The following is a 21,402-nucleotide window of genomic DNA, read 5'->3' on the forward strand; positions in this document are numbered from 1 at the left end:
AATAACAGAAAACTATACATGCCAGACGCGCACACACACAAACACACACACAAACACACACAAATACACCATACGAGGCACTCGGCTACTGCAAGGAAAATCTAACCACGATCATTATTAAGCAACTTGATGGAGTTATCCCAGAGTTCATCGATCCCCAAACTTTGGAGAAAATGCCATTAAAGTCTGGGTTACGAGAGAGAGAGAGAGAGAGAGAGAGAGAGAGAGAGAGAGAGAGAGAGAGAGAAATTTCTCAGTCTCAAGGCTCTTTTCCTCGTTGGACGAGTGGGTTATGTGCTCGCCTTAACCGATTCGGAACCCGCGTTCGATTCTCCGCTCTACCGACGCATAATCGAGAGGAATCTGTTTCTGGCGATTGGAAATGAATTTCTCGATTATGATGCGGTTCGGATCCCACGGTAAGCTGTGGGTCCCGTTGCTAGGTGACCAATTGGTTCCTAGCCACGTATAGAATATCTGATCCTTTGGCCCAGCCCTCTTTATAGGAGAGCTGTTCATCAGCTCAGTAGTCTGGTTAAATTAAGATATACTTAAACGTGGTAGACTCAAAATATTCTTCAAATATTCTTATACTAAATAATAATATTTTCCAATAATAATAATAAACCCCACACACGTCTGGCGTCACACAGAGGCAGGGTCAGTGTGTCACTGAGACTCTTATCTCAGGGCCCAAAGAAATCAATACCAAGTGTCCTGTGTCCTCAAGAGTGTACGGACATCAATACATCTAAGAGAGAGAGAGAGAGAGAGAGAGAGAGAGAGAGAGAGAGAGAGAGAGAGAGAGAGAGAGAGAGGATTCGGCTATAAAAACACGAGAGGTCGCCCTTGATTTCATTTTACATTTTGGTCCCCACCAGCTCCCCTCACCATCTGGGGTGGGAGGGGCTATTTCTGGACCCGTAAAATCAAAGAACATTAACTCACCTCTCTCTCTCTCTCTCTCTCGTCCTCTCTCTCCTCTCTCCTCTCTCTCTCTCTCTCTCTCTCTCTCAGTAATGTTGTTATATTTTTCTCTTTCCAGTACCTAATCTGTTTAAATCTTTTTATCTATCTTTTTCAGCACTCTATTAAAGAATCTCTCTCTCTCTCTCTCTCTCTCTCTCTCTCTCTCTCTCTCTCTCTCTCTCTCTCTCTCTTCCTTATTCTGAGTTTTGGGAGAAGAATGTAAAGATTAAGTAAATAAATTTAAAGATAAATGTAAAAATCAGCTGACGAAAAATGCACTAAACATGATCAGACGATAAAAAAAAAAAGGCGATGCTTTGTAACTATACAGATCACAAATAAATCTGAAAAAACGGGAAAATAAACGGAATAGGTTTAGAGGAGGAGAATGGAACGGTGAGCAATACAGATAAAATTGGAATCACGAAAAAAAATACAATAGTTTAAAAAGAGACGAGTAAAAACGTGGAAAGACAATTAGAAATATACGGACTACAAATAAAAGTGGAACAACAAATACAATAAAATCATAGGGCAATAATAAACAAAACAAAACAAAAACACTATCTAATATTATCCATATGAAAAATTAAAACAGCTGATATTTGAAAAATATAGCAAAGGTATCTCCATGAAATCACAAGCCTTCCTGTGACCCGTGACCCATCCAGGTACAGACCCAAGCCAATATTCCCCCCTAAGCTCACTGGCTACGTTGAGAAAATGTTGCAAACATACCTCTGTCAAAGGGGACAACAATATATACGAGTTTTTTTTTTCTTTTTTTTTTTGCAAACGCATCGTGAAGGTATCTTTTGCATTACGCTGCTTTGTAGTGTTCTTGTTTCAGAGTTTTTGAAAGTTATTATATAGATATATATATATATATATATATATATATATATATATATATATATATATATATATATATATATATATATATATATATACACTATACAGTGGGCCCCCCATATTCGCGTTCTCCGGATTCACGGACTCACACATCCGCGAATTTCTCTCGGGAACGTTTCCTCGCATTATTCGCGGAAAATTCGCACATTTGCTGTGTTTTTCTATGAGAAATATCCACAAATTCCTGGTTTTTTTATCAATTTCATCACAAAATGCACTTTTTGTGATAAAACTATTAACCCTTAAACGCTGACGGACGTAGTTTTATGTCGACTTTTTTGTCTCGGGTGCCGACTGACTATTTTATGTCGACATTTTTTGTCTCTCGGGTGCCGACTGGACGTATTTTACGTCGACATACAAAAGCTTTTTTTAAAATTCGCGGAAAAATACTTATAGGCCTACCAGCCAAAAACTCGAATCACGCGCCTTGGGGGATGCTGGGAGTTCACGGATCAAGGTGTTGTTTTGTTTACAATCGTTACGCAGGCGCACAAGCGCGAATTTCTTTCTTGTCGCACTAAAAAGTATCGGTGACACATCTCGGAAATTATTTCGTCACTTTGACATAATTTTTGTACCATTTTAAATTAGCCATTACATGGAGTATTATATATATGAAAATGTGCGCATTTTTATGTAGAATACAACAAAAAATACTCATGATTGTAGCTTTTATCAGTTTTGAGATATTTTCATATAAATAACGATAAGTGCCAAAATTTCAACCTTCGGTCAACTTTGACTCTACCGAAATGGTCGAAAAATGCAATTGTAAGCTAAAACTCTTATATTTTAGTAATATTCAATCATTTACCTTCATTTTGCAACAAATTGGAAGTCTCTAGCACAATATTTCGATTTATGGTGAATTTATGAAAAAAAAATAACATTTTCCTTACGTCCGCGCGGTAACTCTTCCGAAAAAATCATACGTGCGATTGTGGTAATGTTTGCACCATTTTAAATTAGCCATTACATAAAGTTTTATTTATGAAAATGCGCGCAATTTCATGTAGAATACAACAAAATTTAACTGAAAGCTGTAGCTTTTCTCATTTTCGAAATATTTGCATATAAATCACGATAAACAGAAAAAAAACCACGTTCTGTCAACTTTGACTCTACCGAAATGGTCGAAAAACGCAATTGTAAGCTAAAACTCTTACATTCTAGTAATATTCAGTCATTTATCTTCATCTTGAAACAAATTCGAAGTCTCTAGCACAATATTTAGATTTATGGTGAATTTAAAAAAAAAACTTGCCTTCCCTCCGGGCGTGGATTCTCCGCCACAAATCTCCGAAATGCGTACGTCCCATTCTCGGAATATTTGCTCCGTTTCATATTAGGCATATCATAGAGTTTTATATATGAAAATGTGCGCAATTTCATGTAGAATTAAACGAAAAATATTTGAAGGTTGTAGCTTTTCTAATTTCCAAAATAATTGCATATACAAAAAAAATATTTAAAAATTTGACATTCAGTCAACTTTAACTCATCAGATATGGTCGAAAACTGCAATTGTAAGCTAATACTCTTACAGTATAGTAATATTCAATCATTTGTCTTCATTTTGAAACAAATTGGAAGTCTCTAGGACAATATTTAGATTTATGGTGAATTTTTGCAAAAAAAAAAAAATTTGTTTACGTCCTTGCGTTACGAATTCATGCATCATTTTGTGATAATATTTTCTCTGTGTTGCTTTTATCGTTTTACAATGTGTTATATACCAAAATGATCGCAATATAGTGTACATTATAACAAAAGAAAATTAACTCGTTAGCTTTAACCATTTTGCTCACAGCGCGATCTGAATACAATTATATATGAAATTTTGTTTTTGCGCTATCATATATCGCATTATTTATATATGATAATGATAATTTTTTTCATTTCTGATGGTTGCATACTAAACTTCAGCCAATGACCAAAAAAAAAGCCACACGGAAGAGATTTTTAATATACCCCTTCAGCGTTTAAGGGTTAAAAAAACCAAGTATGAAAATTTTTAGTGGTTTTTCTTGAGTTTTAACTAACAAAATAGGCTGTTTTTAGCATTTTAATGGGGGTTCCAAACATGTGCGGGTTCTAACTATTCACGTGGGGTCTGGTACGCATCCCCCGCGAATACGGGGGGACCACTGTATATAATATAAATAATATATATATACATTGAGCTACAAATGTCCTTTAATATCCAATTCACTCTACCTCAGAATTAATATATTTTCATAATACATAATATATGTTGTTAACTGGAGGGAATTTTTTAGTTGATAATAATTTCGTCCTCTCTTGGGTTCGAACCACCGTCCAGCGGACAGAGGAGAAATCAGGACTTCAGTGACATTATCGACTTGGTGGCCCAGTCAACACCGTCACTGAGGTCCTGATTTCTCCTATGTCTGCTGGGTACTGCTTCGAACCTACGAGAGGACGAAATTAGTATTAGCAATTCAAAAATTCTCCTTCAGTTAACATATAAGAAAATATATTAATTGCGAGGTAGAGCGAATTGGGTATTAAAGGACATTTGTAGCTCGTAGTATGTATATGAATCACAGTGATGTGATAAAAATTCATATATATAATGATTAAAAAATCATAGTAACTGCATGTGACTTTATCATATAAACGAATACCACAGGAAAATGACAGGCAGACAGTCAATACCAAGTGCTTTCGTCCTATATTCAGGCATTGTCGAGGCACAAAAAAATACAACTTAATATATATATTATATATATAATATATATAATATATATATATATATATATATATATATATATATATATATATATTAGATATGTAACGAGGTCTTTGAGATTCCTAATGCAACTTAATTTTGCGAGAGAGAACAATAATTGCAATTCCAACACAGGCCATAAAAACCACCGAGCTGTCAATACTGACACTGAAACAAAGCACATCATCTTGCAAGGAAAACTGGAAAAGAATTAGAAACTGGTTTTACCTCTTCCTATTCCACTCACGGAATGCAACGTCAATAAACCACTTGATAATTCCAGCTCCTCATAATTCCCAGTTCCTGATCATTCTGTTTTTTTTTTATAGATCTCAGCTCCTGATCATTCTCATTCTTTGTTTTTTTTTTATTTTCAGTTCTTTGATCATTCCAGTTCCTGATAATCCCAGTTCTTGATCATTCTCAGTTCTTGATCATTCCAGTTTCTGATAATCCCAATTCCTGATAATTCTCAGTTCCTGAACATCCCGTTTCTTGATTATTCCTGTTCCTGTTTTTTTTTTTAATAGTTTTTCCAGCCCCTGTCCCATTCTTATTCTTGATTTATCCAGTTCCTTGAACATTCCATTGTCCTTGAATAATTCCATTTCTTGATCTTCTCATTTTTCATTCATTCCAGTTCTTGATCCCAAATTCCAGTTCCTGATCAATCCCAATTCCTGATAATTCTCAGTTCCTGAACATTAGCTATTCCGTTCCTCCCAGTGCCATTCCAGTTCCTTATCATTCCAGTTCTTGATCATTTCCAGTTCTTGATCACAGTCCTTGTCATTCCGTTCTGATAACCCAGTTCTGTTTCTCAGTTCTTGATAATCAATTCCCTAGTTCCTTGATCCTTCCAGTTCTTGATCATTCCAGTTCCTGATCATTCCAGTTCCTGATCATTCCAGTTCTTGATCATTCTCAGTTCTTGATAATTCCAGTCCTTGATCATTCTAGGTTCTTGATCATTCCAGTTCTTGATCATTCTCAGTTCTTGATCATTCCAGTTCTTGATCATTCTCAGTTCTTGATCATTCCAGTTCTTGATCATTCGATTTCCTGATAATTCCATTCTTGATAATTCCATTCTTGATCATTCCAGTTCCTGATAATCCCATTTCTTGATCATTCTCAGTTCTTGATCATTCCCAGTTCCCGATCATTCTGTTCTTGATCGTTCCAGGTCCTTAATTAAACATGATCATACTGCTATTTATAACTCTTGGGCAGAATGTCAATTACTTTTCCAGTGGTAATTGGTTGTCAATGTCTGTTTTGACTTTGAATGTCAACAGCTATGTAATAATAATAATAATAATAATAATAAAATAATAATAATAATAATAAATAATAATAGGATGAACCATATTCATAAATACAAAGCCCACCACAGGGGCCACTGACTTGAAATTCAAGTTTCAAAAGAATATTAGTGCATTCATTTGACCAATTATTGGAAAAAGAGACAAATTATAAATTCAATAAATCAATAAATAACATTGTCAGTACATGATTAAAATACAAGGCTTGATCCCACCTCCAGCTTACTCGGGATGCGTGGAAGATTTTCCCCTCTCGTATGAGATATAGACATGACAATCCTAACTTTAACGCAAATTAAAACGTGCTAAAATCTATGGTCAAATAGAGCCTTGTCTCGCCAACGAAAATTAAAATAAATATTTTATATTTCATCAGAAATTATTGTTCTGGACTGTTTAACATAAACATTATTCCTTACACTTTCAATCTAATTAATAAATCATAAATATCCTAACCTAAAATTCCTGTATCTCAACTCGATGCAAAACACCTTTTTCAGACCTTTTTAGGCTCTTCCATTGACCTTTCCTAACACCTCAACAACAACAACAAAGTATAGTCTGTAGGCTTACTTCCCAAGTAAGTGATAAACACAAATGTCAATAGTACCCATCAAATTAATAAACAGATAAGCAAGCTACAGAAAGCTTTCGATGATTTTCCCAATTGCTTTGACACATTCTTAAGACATAACTAATGTTAACAAAAAACCCATGACCACCCAAATCCACTTAAAAATCTAAAAAATAATAAATGAATAAACAACAGGCATCTATACCTCTCCAATTAAAACATCCACGTTAACTTCCTCACTGGACGAGTGAGTTCCGTACTCGCCTATCAATCTGGTAGCCTGAGTTCGCTCCCCGCTGCCACCGATACAGAACCAGAGGAATTTATTTCTGGTGATTTGAAATTAATTTCTTGATGTAACGTGGTTCGGATCCCACAATAAGCTGTAAGTCCCTTTGCTAAGTAACCAATTAGTTTGTTTGTAGGGTGTTTTTACATTGCATGGAACCAGTGATTATTCAGCAACGGAACGAACAGCTTTATGCAACTTCCAAAACACGTCAAGAGTGAACTTCTATCACCAGAAATACACATCTCTAACCCCTCAGTGGAATGCCCGAGAATCGAACTCGCGGCCACCGAGGTGGCAAGCCAAGACCATACCAATCACACCACTGAGGCCATAGTAACCAATTGGTTCCTTGCCAAGTAAATAAAAATCTAATCCTTCGGGCCAGCCCTAGGAGAGCTGTTTATCAGCTCAGTGGTCTGAGATATACTTAATAAATACACAAGATATACTTAATAAATACACAAGCGAGCTTCAGAAAGTTTCACCCATTCTTCCAACGATTTTCCCCCTTTTATTGTCACGTATTTTTAATGGCTTCATCCTCACACAAACTTTAAGAAGCCCAACAGACCCCCAAATCCAATTAAAAAATACAAACGTATCGACACCTCTCAAAATCATCAATACATAGGCTACATTCAGAAAACTTCATCAGTTATTTAGAGAATTTTCCTGTGTTTTTACATATTCTTCGGGCATTTCCCCCAACAGAACTTTGAAGATACCTCCCCAATGATTAAATACATAAGCAAGCTTCAGAAAGCATCATCAGTTCCTCAGTGATCCTGCTGTTGTTTGAGTACTCTTAAGAACTTCATCCCCACAAAATCAACATTAAGAAGCCCTAAAGAAACCCAAATCCAGTAGAAAACAAGGCCTGATCCGACCTCCAGCTTACTTGCAGTGTGTGCTAAAATCTATGGTCAAATAGAGCATTGTTTCACCAACGAAAATTAAAATAAAATGGGATATATATTCTATTAGAAATAATTGTTCTTAATTGCTTAACATGCACATTATTTTTTACATTTTCATTCTCATAAATAAATCATAAATATTCAATCCTAAAATTTCTGTATCTGTAACTCATTGCAAAACACCTTTGTCAGACCTTTTTAGGCTTTCAGCCCCCCCCCCCCCCACACCCCCCCCCCCCCCCCCCCCCCCCCCCCCAACAAGAACAACAATAACAAAGTAATTTGTAGGATCACTCCCTGAGTCTGCGAAAATGAAACCCAAACACATCAATCCTTCAGCCAGTGAATGAATCACTACATAGTACACCATCAAGCGACTGCACAGAGGACCTTACATCTGTCACAGCCAATGACTACAACTACAGTAACGACTGCACTGATGACACTACATCTCTCACAGGCAATGACTACAACTACAGTAACGACTGCACTGATGACACTACATCTCTCACAGGCAATGACTTCAACTACAGTATACTCACATGGAGGCGGTTGAGGAGGCTGGGGTCGGTGTTAGAATTGCTGCTCTGCTTGGCCGCCTTCCAGAACTGGTTCTGGGCCGAATACCGGTAACTGGGGCAGATGCAAAACAGGCAGTCTGGAAGTGAAGCACACGAAGAAGGGGTCATCATCAGTTGGGGCTGTCACTGTGACAATGGCAGTGTGTGTGTGTGTGTGTATCATTCAGTGCCCAGTGCCAATGCTGAAGAGGCAATTTGTGATGTTTGTATGGTCTCAGATATCTGTCTGGAGGGCAAAATGCGATGTTTTGTCTCGAGTGTTTTTTTTGCTTCAAAGCAAAAATGTGACGCTTGTTTTTAAAATATTGGTTTGGAAGATAAAACCTGATGATTTTTTTTATTTGCTTAGGAAAAAAAAATATCTGTTTAGAAGCAAAATTTTAAGAAGAAAAAATGTGACATTTCTTTGTGAATATAGTATTTGTTTAGCAGCAAAATATTTGCCTTGAGGCAGGAATGTGATAACTGGTTTTGAATGTTATAAATGGCAGACAGATATGATACCTGATCAAAAAGCAGTATTATGAAACTTGATTATAACTATCAGTGTCTAAAAATAATAAAAATGTGCCACTCAGATATAAATGCTAAAGGTTAAAATTGTGACAATCCTTACACATTCACATAAACATTTTCTTGAGACAAACACCAAATTCGAGATTAATAAGATACTCAATTTTAACATTCTAAAAAGACATATATATTACATTCCATTAAAACATTACAAAAGACAAAATCATGACATATCATGAATGACAGGTCATTTGGTTATGATATCATGAAAGATGATGGAGATAATCTGAAAAACATGCAATAAAAAACCTGAAATTCAAGACGACTAGAATTTTCCCCAAGTATTCAACCCCTAAGTCATTTGTAGGGATATGTACCGGGCCAAAGTTGATCTGGGTATTAAGGTTTGGCAGAAAGGTTAGCAACTAGCAGTAGTAAGTGAGTCAAGAGACTGGGGAAATTTCCCATCACTCGACTGTTAGTGTTACTGTTTCCCCCTGCAACAGGTACAATGCCTTCTTTCCCACAATTATCCCTACACTAAGGGGTTGGTTGCCTGATGCGCCTTCTCCACTGCTTGCATCAGGCATGGTTTGTTATTTGGCAAAGGGATTTTTACAACCACATGCCCTTGCTGTCATCAACCACAGTTATTGGCGGTTGGCCTCGCCTTTGACTAAAAAGTCCACCTGCAAGGCAGCAGTTTCCTCAGTTATTGGCAGTGGGCCCAGCCTTTTACTAAAATATTATGACTGCAAGGCAGCAGCTGTCATTGTAGTCGGCTTTTACAAAACGCAGGACCTACAGTGGTAGTATCCTAACACCCCTACCACACGGTGTGGAACAGATACGTGGGGTTGGTTTAAGGTACAATAAATGATAAAAGGCATCAGGTTTGTACAGCCAGCACAGTGCAAATTATAAATAAATTTGCAACTTGTTTTTACAAGAAGAAAAACCATTTTTTGAATGGAGATCCACTCAAGTGGGTAGGCGCATCTCCAATGGATTTACTCAACTACTGCTGATTAACTCCCTTCTTACCTAGCTTCAGCAACTGGACCACCCTTCATCAAAGAGTTATACACATAAAAGACAAAAGTTTGTATCCTTGCACAAACAATTAGCCTATTACATCAAGAAAATGAAAAATCATATGGAAAACTTGGGAGGGTTAAGACATTTGAATAAACTGGTCTGAGTGGAACAACTATATAAGGGATGTCCTTTAGCACTGCAACTCTGATACATCTCAGGAAAGAATACTATGTATTTAATGGTGTAAATAAAATGGGCACTTTTAAGATTTACAATCTTCAATGCATTCTTTGCCAGGACTAAACTACAATATATTTCCTACAATCTGTGTAATACAAATGATGTTTGTACTTAAAAACTGAATACAGTGGTACTCTTAATTAGTGGCCTATTAAACTAGTTATTCAAAAGTTTTTTTACCCGAGTCTGATGCCAGGAAAGGTAAGCTTATTCTACACTAACAATGAAAAATCTCTGATAACAAGTATTTGTCAATGACACACACACACCAAGACAACTATGAGTCTAGTTACTGAGAGAACCAGGTGTGTGGAGTTTAACCACAGGTTAGACAACAACAGAAATAAACATTGTTTACCAATTCCCCCAATCTCAGCCTCTCTCTCTCTCTCTCATACAAACACACACACACGTCAGCCTTCAATGAAACAAAAGAAAAACAAAAGAAAAACCTGCAGCTAATCATCCCACAATGTCCACCCGAAATGAAACAATCAATAGAGTCCCTCGTTTCCTTTCTAATAAAGCAACGGAAACTCGTCTCTTTGTTTCTAACAGAGGGGCAATTAATTCTGCGCCGGCTGTGTGTTATTCTTCTGAACGTAAACATTAAATCTGCCCAGCTGGACAATGGCTTCAAAGGCCACTGTGCAATAAAAACCTCACGTCAAAAGGACAAAAAAGTTAAGTGCAATCGATTTGAAACAGGGAAGCTCTCCTGTACTTTCTGTGGCCTGTATGAGAGAGAGAGAGAGAGAGAGAGAGAGAGAGAGAGAGAGAGAGAGAGAGAGAGAGAGAGAGAGAGAGAGAGAGAGAGAGAGAGAGAGAGAGAGAGAGAGAATCTTTGATAAATTACTGAAAAAGGTAGATATAAAGATGCAAATAGATTAGGTAATGGAAAGAGAAAAATATATTAACAGATTACTGAGAGAGAGAGAGAGAGAGAGAGAGAGAGAGAGAGAGAGAGAGAGAGAGAGAGAGAATCTACAACTTATCAAAGTTTCTGCTGCTTGATGGTATACCAGTCTCCCAGTCTCTCTCTCTCTCTCTCTCTCTCTCTCTCTCTCCTCTCTCTCTGTGTGTGTGTGCGCGTGCGCACAGTGCAAGACCTTTCTGTCTTTAGTATTCCTTGGAATAATTTTATTGCTACATCATTAAAGACAGAAAGGTCTTGCATTGCACATAGCAACACAGTAACCCAGAATTACTTAAATGCCACTTTAAAAGGACATCAGAAACATGAAACATTAATAAGTGGAAATTTACAGTCGTATTTTGTTTGCGCGCGCACGCACACACACACACACACACTCTGGTCCCCTGAATCTTGGCCTTACAATCATTAAAGACTAGTAGAACTTTCAAGAAAATCACACAAAACCTTATCAACTACCACTGACTGACTTTGCTTGCTTCTCAGACCTCATTGTGACTCAGATTCCTGAGGTCTGCTGCAATGCAGCCTGGCAATCACTTCTTGTCATTCAACAAAAAATATTAACTATATACCTCCACACTGCCTGACTTTAATCTTAAGTAACTTCAGCAGACAAGCTACTTCTAACTGTCTCAGAGGAGAGGCCAAAAGGATTTGTTTTTTAAATGAAAGGAGGTTGTGGTTAACCATTTGGTTCACTGCACAGCAATGGCACACCTTTCTGAGTCCAACCCAAGTCCCTTATGATGCTCTGATAGGATATTGTTAGCAACTAACTGTCACCCAGTAATTTTAATGACTTGTTTTTCAATGTGCTTTTTTCATCATAATAGTGCATTACTGTATTGAACAAACATTCTGCTTTAAAATGACACCAAAATGAGTAACAGTGTGATTAGTAATCACTTTACAGACACCATAGAAAATGCAATATCACTTACCACAGGGTTGAACCTACGGATAACGTTCACAGAGGTCATATGGTCATGTCACTGAGAAGGTTGAAGAAGTTTGCACAGCTATAGTGTGAAAAAGGATAATGGACCCTGTGGTAGAGGTGTGAGAATACTACCACTGTAGGCCCTGCGTGGTAAAAGGCAACTAAAACGATAGCTGCTGCCTTGCAGCCTTACTTTTGAGTAAAAGGCTAGGCCCACCGCCAATAACTGCGGTTGACGACAGCAAGGGCATGCAGTCGCAAAACCCTTTTGCAAAACAATAAACCATGCTTGATGCATGGTGTGGAAAAGGCACATCAGACAACCAACCCCTTAATGTAGGGATAACGGTGGGAAAGAAGAAGAGTGTGATAAGGATAATAGGAAAAGGAAGAAAGATAAAAAGGTAGTCAGCAATGCAAGTGGGATTAAATGGATGTCACAGAGAACTTCAAGTGCTCTAAACAGTATGGCCCTGTATATATTAAATAATTATCAATTATTCTGTGAGGTAGTTCACACTCCACAATAACATCATAAACAGCGACAACTTACCCCTGAACTTCTTGGGAGGATTCGTGAGGTTACCAGCTTCTGGACTGACAACACACCGTGAGTCAACAAGCCTGAAAGCAAGAGAAAAGATGACCGTGAGTGAAAATATACTAATTTCATTGCTATTTACTAATGCTTCAGGTTAATGACAGAAAATCTGAGGTCTCAATGAACTGTGGTTACTTATTTCTGCTTGTTTGTAACTGCTATCAAAACGCAATCATACACCATTTCAAATGTACTTAAAATATCTGTCATGAGTTTATATATTCTTGCCGCTTCTAAGCCTGGTTCGATGCAGATGGAGAATTATATGGTTAATAAATAAACAAGTGAGAGGCAGCTGCCATTATAAAAGAAACATTTACTACTTTTACTGTTTTTCTAGTCAATGCCTGGCAGTAACAATCATAACATAAGGATGGAAGGCTGTCTCTCAAAGTTAAGCTTCACTGGGTCTCACATGTAAAGTTCTTAAACTGACACAGACCCATAAGATAATGTGGCCATTAAAAAAATATGCAACATGCTATAAGAGTCTAACAGGAATGGCATTACAAAATCCTGAAGAGCTAAAGCAGCGAAGTAATGAGGTTACAAAGCAGGACGAAGTTTCATCTCCAACACCTTGTGGGAATTTTTTATGTGCAACTTCTAACCTCCATTGTGACCTACTGCCACAAACGCCAGACTCTTACAATTTACTACAAGTTTGAAAGCTTTCATCTCTAGCCCCAAGAGACAGTCACATGGGCTAGTGTGCCAACAGTGATGCCACATGAAGTAAAGACTAGAATAAAATAGAATAGAATAGTATTGAATTTAGGCCAGAGGCCAAGCACTGGGACATATGAGGTTATTCAGCACTAAACCGAAAATTGACATTATAAAGGTCTGAAAGGTGTAACAGGAGGTAAACCTCAAAGCAGTTGCACTATGAATCAATATGTTAGGAGAGGGTGGAAAGTAAGATGGAAGAGAGAGAACATGAAAGGAGGTAAAGTAAAAGGAATGAAAGGGGTTGCAGCTAGGGGCCAAAGGGACACTGCAAAGGACCTTAAGTACTGCCTCAACTGCACCACACGAGGTGCACTGTTGGCAAACCTGCACCCCCACATGGCAAGTAGAGACTAAAACCCACATTTCTCAAATTCCACTGAAAGAGGTATGCAGTGTGAAAATTCTGAAGCTGCCTGTCATGTTCTGGTGGTCACCAATCCAATAATTGATCAAACCAGATGTATCTTAACTTCAGAGAAATAGGGAGTTGTGTGGCAAGCACACTGCAAAACACTCTGCATTAGTTGTTGGAGTGCAAATGACCAAACAAAATTTTAGAACTCTTCCTAATACGTACAAAGTTTTGAAAATCTATACATATATGTGGTATATAAGGGTATATATATATAATATATATAATATATATATATATATATATCATATATATATATATATATATATATATATATATATATACAAAACACAGATAGAGATGGAGAGAGAGAGAGAGAGAGAGACGAGAGTTTATGAGAGAGAGAGAGAGAGAGAGAGAATTAGGATGTCTCACAGACTTATTAATCCATTCGAGGAGACCTCATGTGCTACCAGGTTTTATAATTCATTCACAATGTTTTAATGTTTACAACTTCTGGTGGTAGTTTATTCCATGTGTCACATATCTTGTATATGTGAAGAAGTCCCATAATGTATTTTGAATGTCTCTATTAGTTGTCCTTGCAATCGTCTTGACTCTAGGTCATACATGTTCAGGCTCTCTTGTCATCTTTGGTAACCTATTTGCCTGATGGAAGGAATTAACTTTGTGGCTCTTGCTTGTACTCCTTCTAATCTATTTATGTGCTTTCTTAGTGGTGGTGACCAAAACTGTACTGCATATTTAAGATATGGTCTAACTATTCATGTGTAGGGCTGTAGCACCATTTCCTTGTTTCTATATTTGAACTGCCTCTTCATGTATCCCACTAGTTTCTGTGAGAGAGAGTTCACATTCATTTTCGTTTATGTTTTAATAAGCATGCATAGTGTTTCTCTTGGGTCTCAAATACTGATCTAGGGTATATATAAATCAGTGAAGCTGTACAATACAGTGTAAGAAAATGGGCAATGAATGCTGAGCATCACTGGCATAGGTTATATATAGTATATACATAAACTCATTGTGACATCAGTGGAAATATGAACAAAGAACAACAGCTCATCTTGGGATTCAATGCATGATCTAACCTCCAATATGACACCAGTAATCAGTATAAAAAAATATTTTGTTAAAAAATTGTGAATGACATAAAACTTTAACACTTTTACTAATTATTATCTAAGAAAAATATATTAAATTCTTATCCAAACTGAGCGAATGCAACCTTCCATATAATTGTATGGCCACAAGAAAACCAGCAAAAAAAAAAAAAGGCAATCAATGAACAGAAGAGTAAATCAATAAGGAGTTACTACTGTGTTTACTGCACTGTACACACCTAATCAATCTGCAATACAATAAATAAGTAAGTGTAATAAACTTGAGCATTGGTTACAATTTACTAGAGGAGAGGGGAGCAGGGGAGATCCTTAATAACAACTGGTCCAAATCCCCTGTTTCCAGATTATTATTATTTTTTTTTTCTAGGCCAAGTCCATAAATAGTTTATTGCTAAATGGGAAAATTATGAATCAATTACAGTATGTATTTGGTCTTTTGAACAAAGGTAGGTACTATAATTGTTTTATGATAACCAATCTAACTTTTTTCAATGTTTCTCCTCCTTTCATTTTGTGTTTATAAAAATATTTTTTTAAAAACAATTCCTTTTTTACTTGTGAAGTAGTACATGTTTCTACCATATTCTTTAATTTATAACAACAATTTTTCATATTTATTTTTATCATGGTAGCTAGCAATATTGTTTTCTATACAATATTAATCAATCGATTAGATCCTAAGGCCCCAGTATGGCTAATTTGCAATAAAATCACTTTCCAAGTCTCATAAAGACTTTTTGTCATGCAGATCCCACCAGTCTGCTTTTCATTTTCATTGTCACATACACTTGAATATTTCAATAACCGAGTGGCTGTCAAAAGTCTGTCATAACACTAAGCTGTGACTCCATAGGAAAGCACAAAGATAATTTTCTTTTTCACCCTGTATCTGCTAAATCAAGGAGGAATACCTGATGCGAAAGACTTCCACAGCATCGGGAACTTCACAACTGAACTGACGACTCTCCAGAAGCGAGTCCTTTGCCACACACGTAGTACATAACTAAAGCCTCCCAGTCTACCTTCCTTCAATCAAAAATGATATTGTTATTTTACAATAAAGTTTTGTACATACTTACCTGGCAGACATATACTTAGCTTACGTCTCTGACGTCACGACAGAATTCAAAACTCGCGGCTAACGCGACAGGTAGGTCAGGTGATCTACCTTACCGCCGCTGGGAGGCGGGTGTAAGAACCAATCATACATTTCTTGCCAAGATTTTTTATCTCTTTATACCTGTCTCCTGAGGGGAGGCTGGGCGGGCCATCAATCGTATATGTCTGCCAGGTAAGTATGTACAAAACTTTATTGTAAAATAACAATATCATTTTTGTACATGAACTTTCCTGTCAGACATAACTACTTAGCTGATTGACACCCTTGGTGGAGGGTACAAGACAGAAAATAACAAAGAAAAGGTAAAAAAACAACACCTGTTGTAGGATAAAAATAACCTTGGTTCTTACCTGTTTAGGCTGAAGACTTCATAGATACTGTCTATTAGTCTGCATAGCCATAAGAGCTACAGCGAGGGCGTGACCTACAGCTGAAAAGACTCTTTGGGTCTACAACGGGACTTGATATCCGCTTACTTAGTAGAATCCAAGCGGATCGAATGTCAATGGGGGTTCGCCTCGTCTATGACAGAACCTGTCCACTACCAACGCAGGGAGCTTCAAACCAAATCCGATCACCTAACCAAAACTAACGTTATTAGCATTACGAAACGAAAAACGATGCCTACCTGCATCATTTTTCATACAACCATATGAACTCAATTACCCAAAAAAAACAAGGGAAAAAACTACTAAGGATAATGTTCCAGCTCCCTGCCCAGCACCGAATCCGCCGATACGTACGGGCCTAACGCGAAGCACTCGTCATACGTAATACTGACGTCTTTTAGGTAGTGGTTGGCGAATACTGAATTACATCTCAGAATGTAGTTTTCATCAGATTCTGAAGAGACATATTCTTCTTAAAGGCCAAGGAAGTGGCAATTGCTCTTACTTCATGAGCCTTGACTTTTAGGATCTTGAAATGTTCCTCATTACAAGCTTTATGTGCTTCTTTCACAACACTCTAATGAAGAAAGACAGCGCATTTTTCGACAATGGTCTGCTGGGGTCCTTTACAGAGCACCATAGTCTATCCTCAATGCCCTTAAGGGTTTTCTTCTTCTGAAGTAGTATTTTAAACTCCTAACAGGCAAAGAGTTCTTTCAGGTTCTTCCCCTACTATGGCAGATAAACCACGAACCTCAAAAGTTCCTTTGGCCACTGGATTGAGGGGTTCTCATTTTTTGCCAAAACGAAGGAAGGAAGGAACAAACCACGGAATCTCCTTTGAAACCTACCCTTCCTTCTAGGGCATGAATCTACAACCCTAACCCTTTTAGCTGATGCTAAAGCCATGAGAAAGAGAGCTTTCCTCGTGAGATCTTTGAAGGAGGCTAAATGTGGTGGTTCAACCTAGCTGACCTCAGGAAACGAAGAACCACATCCAGATTCCAACTTGGAACTTCGCTCGAGGTTTCTTGGAAGATTCAAAAGATCTTAAGAGATCATGAAGATCTTGTTATTCGAAAGATCTAAATTCCTATGTCTGAATACCGCAGCCAGCATGCTTTCGGTATCCTTTGATAGTAGATACTGCCAAACCGCATTTTTCTCTGAGGAAAACTAGGAAATCTGCTATCTGAGTCACAGAGGTACTGGAAGAGGAAAACTTCTGGTTCCTGCACCAACGGCGAAAGACGTCCCACTTCGACTGGTAGACTTTAAGGGTCGAAGGTCTTCTAGCTGAGGCGATAGCCTTAGCAGCTTTTGTCGAAAACCCTTCGCTCTGACAAGACTTTTGACAGTCGAAAGCCAGTCAGATTGAGAGCGGGGAGGTTTCTGTGATACCTGTCGAAGTGGGGTTGTTTGAGCAAATCTTGTCTTGTGGAAGTGCTCTTGGAAAGTCCACCAACCATTCCAGTACCTCTGTGAACCAATCTTGGGCGGGCCAGAACGGAGCTACTAGCGTCATTCTTGTCCTCTCCGAGATAGCAAAATTTCTTGAGGGTTTGTCCTAGTACTTTGAAGGGGGGAAAGGCGTAGACGTCTAGCCCTGTCCAATCTAGGAGAAACGCATCCACTGATACTGCTCCTGGGTCTGAGATCGGGGAGCAGTAAAGTTCGATTCTTGCGTTCTTTGCTGTTGCAAAAGAGATCGATGTGAGGTCTGCCCCACCTCTCCACAGGTCTTGGCATACTTCTGAGTGGAGGGTCCACTCGGAAGGCAGAGTTGATTCTTCCTGCTCAGGAGATCGGTCCCTGACGTTCCTTTCTCCCTGTACGAATCTGGTGAGAAGACTGATCTTCCTTGTTTGAGACCACAGCAGAAGATCCCTTGCTGTTTCGTACAGGGAGAAGGAGTGCGTCCCCCCCTTTTGTTTTTTGATGTACGCCAAGGCTGTTGTGTGTCCGAATTGACCTGCACTACTGCATTTCGGACGTGGGGTTCGAAGGCTTTCAATGCCATCCAGACTGCCATCAACTCTTTCTGTTGATGTGCCAGGACACCTGAATCCCCCTTCCAGGTGCCTGACACTTCTCTTTGTCCCGAGCGTCGCCCCCTCCCCCCAAACCTGGTCTCCGATGCGTCGGAAAACAACACATGGCTGGGGTTCGGCATGTAGAGAGACATTCCTTCCACAAATCGAAGTGGGTTGTTCCACCACCGAAGGTCTCTCTTGATTTCCCTTGAGATCTTGAGGGAGAACTCCAGATCTAGGAGAGACGCCTCCAGTTCTGGTATAGGAAGAACTGTAGAGGCCTGAGATGCAACCTTCCTAGAGAAACGAATTGCTCCAGCGAGGAGAGTGTCCCCCAGCAGACTCATCCACTCCCTCGCTGTGCATGCATCTTTCTCTAGGAAGGTCGTTATTTTCTCGTAGCAACGAGCTATCTCTCTGGCGACGGAAAAGCCCGAAAAGCCAGAGAAGCTATCCGAATCCCCAGATAGATCCTCTCTTGACTGGGGATTAATTGAGACTTCTGGAAGTTCACAGAAGCCCAGCGAACTTGCCAATGTAAGGGTCTTTTGAAGGTCCTCCAGACATCTTTCTTGAGACTCTGCTCTGATTAGCCAGTCGTCGAGATAAAGCGACACCCTCACTCCCTCCAAATGTAGCCATGCGCCACGTTTTTCATTAACCCCGTGAAAACTTGGGTGCAGTTGATAGGCCGAAGCACAAGGCCTTGAATTGGAAGATGTTTCCTCCCATCATGAATCGTAGATACTTCCGTGAAGAAGGATGGATCGGCACATGAAAGTAAGCGTCCTGAAGGTCTAGAGACACCATCCAGTCCCTGGACGAAGAGCCGCTAACACTGAGGAAGTTGTCTCCATGGCGAACTTCCTCTTTTCCACAAAGACGTTCAGGGCGCTTACATCCAACACCGGTCTCCATCCTCCTGAGTTCTTCGGAACTAGGAAAAGCTGTTGTAAAAGCCCGCAGAGCGGGGATCTTTCACTAGTTCTATAGCCTCCTTCTCTAGCATGAGATCTACTGCTAGAGAAACGGGCTTGATTCATGATGGGGTCCTTGTACTTGGCTACCAACTCCCTCGGAGTTGTCGTCAATGGTGGTCTTGACGAGAAGGGAATGAGGTATCCTTTGCTGACAATCGATAGGGACCAATTGTCGCCCCTTTGTGGGCCCAGACATCGGCAATTTCAGTAGTCTGGCATCCACTGATGTCTGGAGTCCTTGACCGCTATTTCTTCCCTCTGACTGACTTAGAGAAGGTTTTACCTCTCTTAAAAGGTCTAGTCCCTCTGGTTGCAGAACCTCTGACAGCGGGTCCTCCTCGAAAGGGCTCCTGTCTCAGAGGAGTCTCTTTCTTGGTCTTGGGTTGGAAGACAGAGCGAGGTTTCTGGCCGCCTGGGCTAACATGTCTGAGTAGCCTTAGCTGAAAGGGCACTCGAGACATCTTGGATAACTTTCTTGGGGGAACAGAAGCGGAGAGAGTTGAGCATACAAGAGCGAGGGCCCTTTGCGCATGAGACACTGCCTTCGTGAGAAACGAACAGTAGACCGACCGTTTCTTAAGCACTCCAGCTCCAAACAGTGAGGAGACTTCACTCGATCCGTCTCTCACTGCTTTATCCATGCAAGTGAGTACACAGTTAAGATCTTCAGGAGACAGAGCATCTGGTGTCTTGGTCTTATTAGCCAGAACACCTAAAGACCAATCAAGGAAGTTGAAAACTTCCAGGACTCGGAACATTCCCTTCAGTAAAGTGGTCAAGTTCGTTCATTCCCCACGTAGTCTTGGCGGACAAGAGGGCGGAACGACGAGCAGAATCCACTAATGAAGAGAAGTCCGAGTCCGCAGACGAAGCGGGAGAGCGAGGCCTAAAGGTTCTCCCGATTCGTACCAGAATCCCAATCTGCCGGTCAGTTTAGACGGAGGGAAAGAAAAAACCGTCTTCCCTTTCTCTTCCTTAGAAAGGAGCCATTCCCCAAAACCTCTCAGAGCCTTCTTCATGGAAACAGTAGGTTTCATCCTTACACAAGACGAAACCTTCGACGTCTTCGAAGTGGAGAATAACGAAAGAGGAGAAGGGGGAAGCCACAGGAGAAAGGATATCTCCAAACTCTTGCAGGAGTAACTCTGTTAGTTTTCTTATAGGAGGAAACTGAGGCGTCTTTTGGTCCTTCTTCTTCTGAGGGGTCCTGTTCCTCCTGAGCTGAAGAGCCCTCCTGATCCTTTTAGAGGCGGCGACTATTCTTAAAGGAGTCTCTAGAGGAAGTTAGACGTATACGTCTTGGAGACAATGCTTCAGGCAAGTGTCTACTTGCAACATCCCTTCTTGGTCTGGAGGAGTGCGTTTCCAGATTCTTGAAGCCTAATAGGAGTCATGGCGGCACAGTCAGGTGCAGAGCGCCTGTTTGAAGAAGAACTTCTATCAGGCTCTTGGCGCCTATCCAAAGGAGAGCGGCTACCAGGCGAACGGCGCCTGCCATACGAAAAGCGCCTACCAGGCTCTTGGGCGCCTGAACCGAGGCGAGAGAATCTCTGGTGACGAGCGCCTACTAGGTGAGCGCTACCAGGGACCGAGCGCCATGCCTAGGTTGGCTCTCGGCGCCTGACTCGAGGCGAGAAAAAGTCGGGAGAGAGCGCCTGCCAGGCGAAACGCGCCTAACAAGCTCTTGACGCCTGTCCAGCGAAGGGCGCCTGTCCAATTTTAGGGTGCTTGTCAAACCGGAGAGTGGAGGCGAGACGAGGAGCGGCTACGAGGTGAGTAGTGCCTACTAGGCTCTTGGCGCCTGTCAAGGGGAGCGATCCTGTCTCAAGAAGAGCGTCTGTAGGGTGAGGATCTCCTACGCGCAGTTTGCTCCTTGTCCGAAGGAGAAACTGTCTGTCAGGCGAATGTCGCTTAGACGCAGATGCGATCTTGTCCGAAGCAGAAAGCCTTCCTGCGAGAATCCGAACGCACAGGTGAGCGCGCCGCTTCCGTCGAATAGCGAGAGTCAGGAGAGGGGAGCCTGACCCTTCTTTACAGGAAGCGAGACGTCCTCCTAC

At 39.9% G+C, this 21,402-nt stretch overlaps 1 protein-coding gene across 19 annotated transcripts in view; it reads right to left on the reverse strand.

Moving 5' to 3' along the window:
* The window catches only part of LOC135199325 (inositol 1,4,5-trisphosphate receptor-like), a 335,174-nt gene that overhangs the window by 264,842 nt on the left and 48,930 nt on the right, over positions 1 to 21,402 (reverse strand). For all 19 annotated transcript variants that reach the window (XM_064227241.1, XM_064227242.1, XM_064227250.1 and 16 more), the window contains exons 3-4: positions 12,547 to 12,617; positions 8,287 to 8,402 (exon numbers count right to left, since the gene is read on the reverse strand). In XM_064227241.1, the coding sequence (XP_064083311.1) occupies positions 8,287 to 8,402; positions 12,547 to 12,617 (187 nt within the window). The remainder of the gene's footprint in view (positions 1 to 8,286; positions 8,403 to 12,546; positions 12,618 to 21,402) is intronic.

This window comes from Macrobrachium nipponense, chromosome 25 (assembly GCF_015104395.2).
Source record: "Macrobrachium nipponense isolate FS-2020 chromosome 25, ASM1510439v2, whole genome shotgun sequence".
NCBI classification, from domain to species: Eukaryota; Metazoa; Arthropoda; class Malacostraca; order Decapoda; family Palaemonidae; genus Macrobrachium; species Macrobrachium nipponense.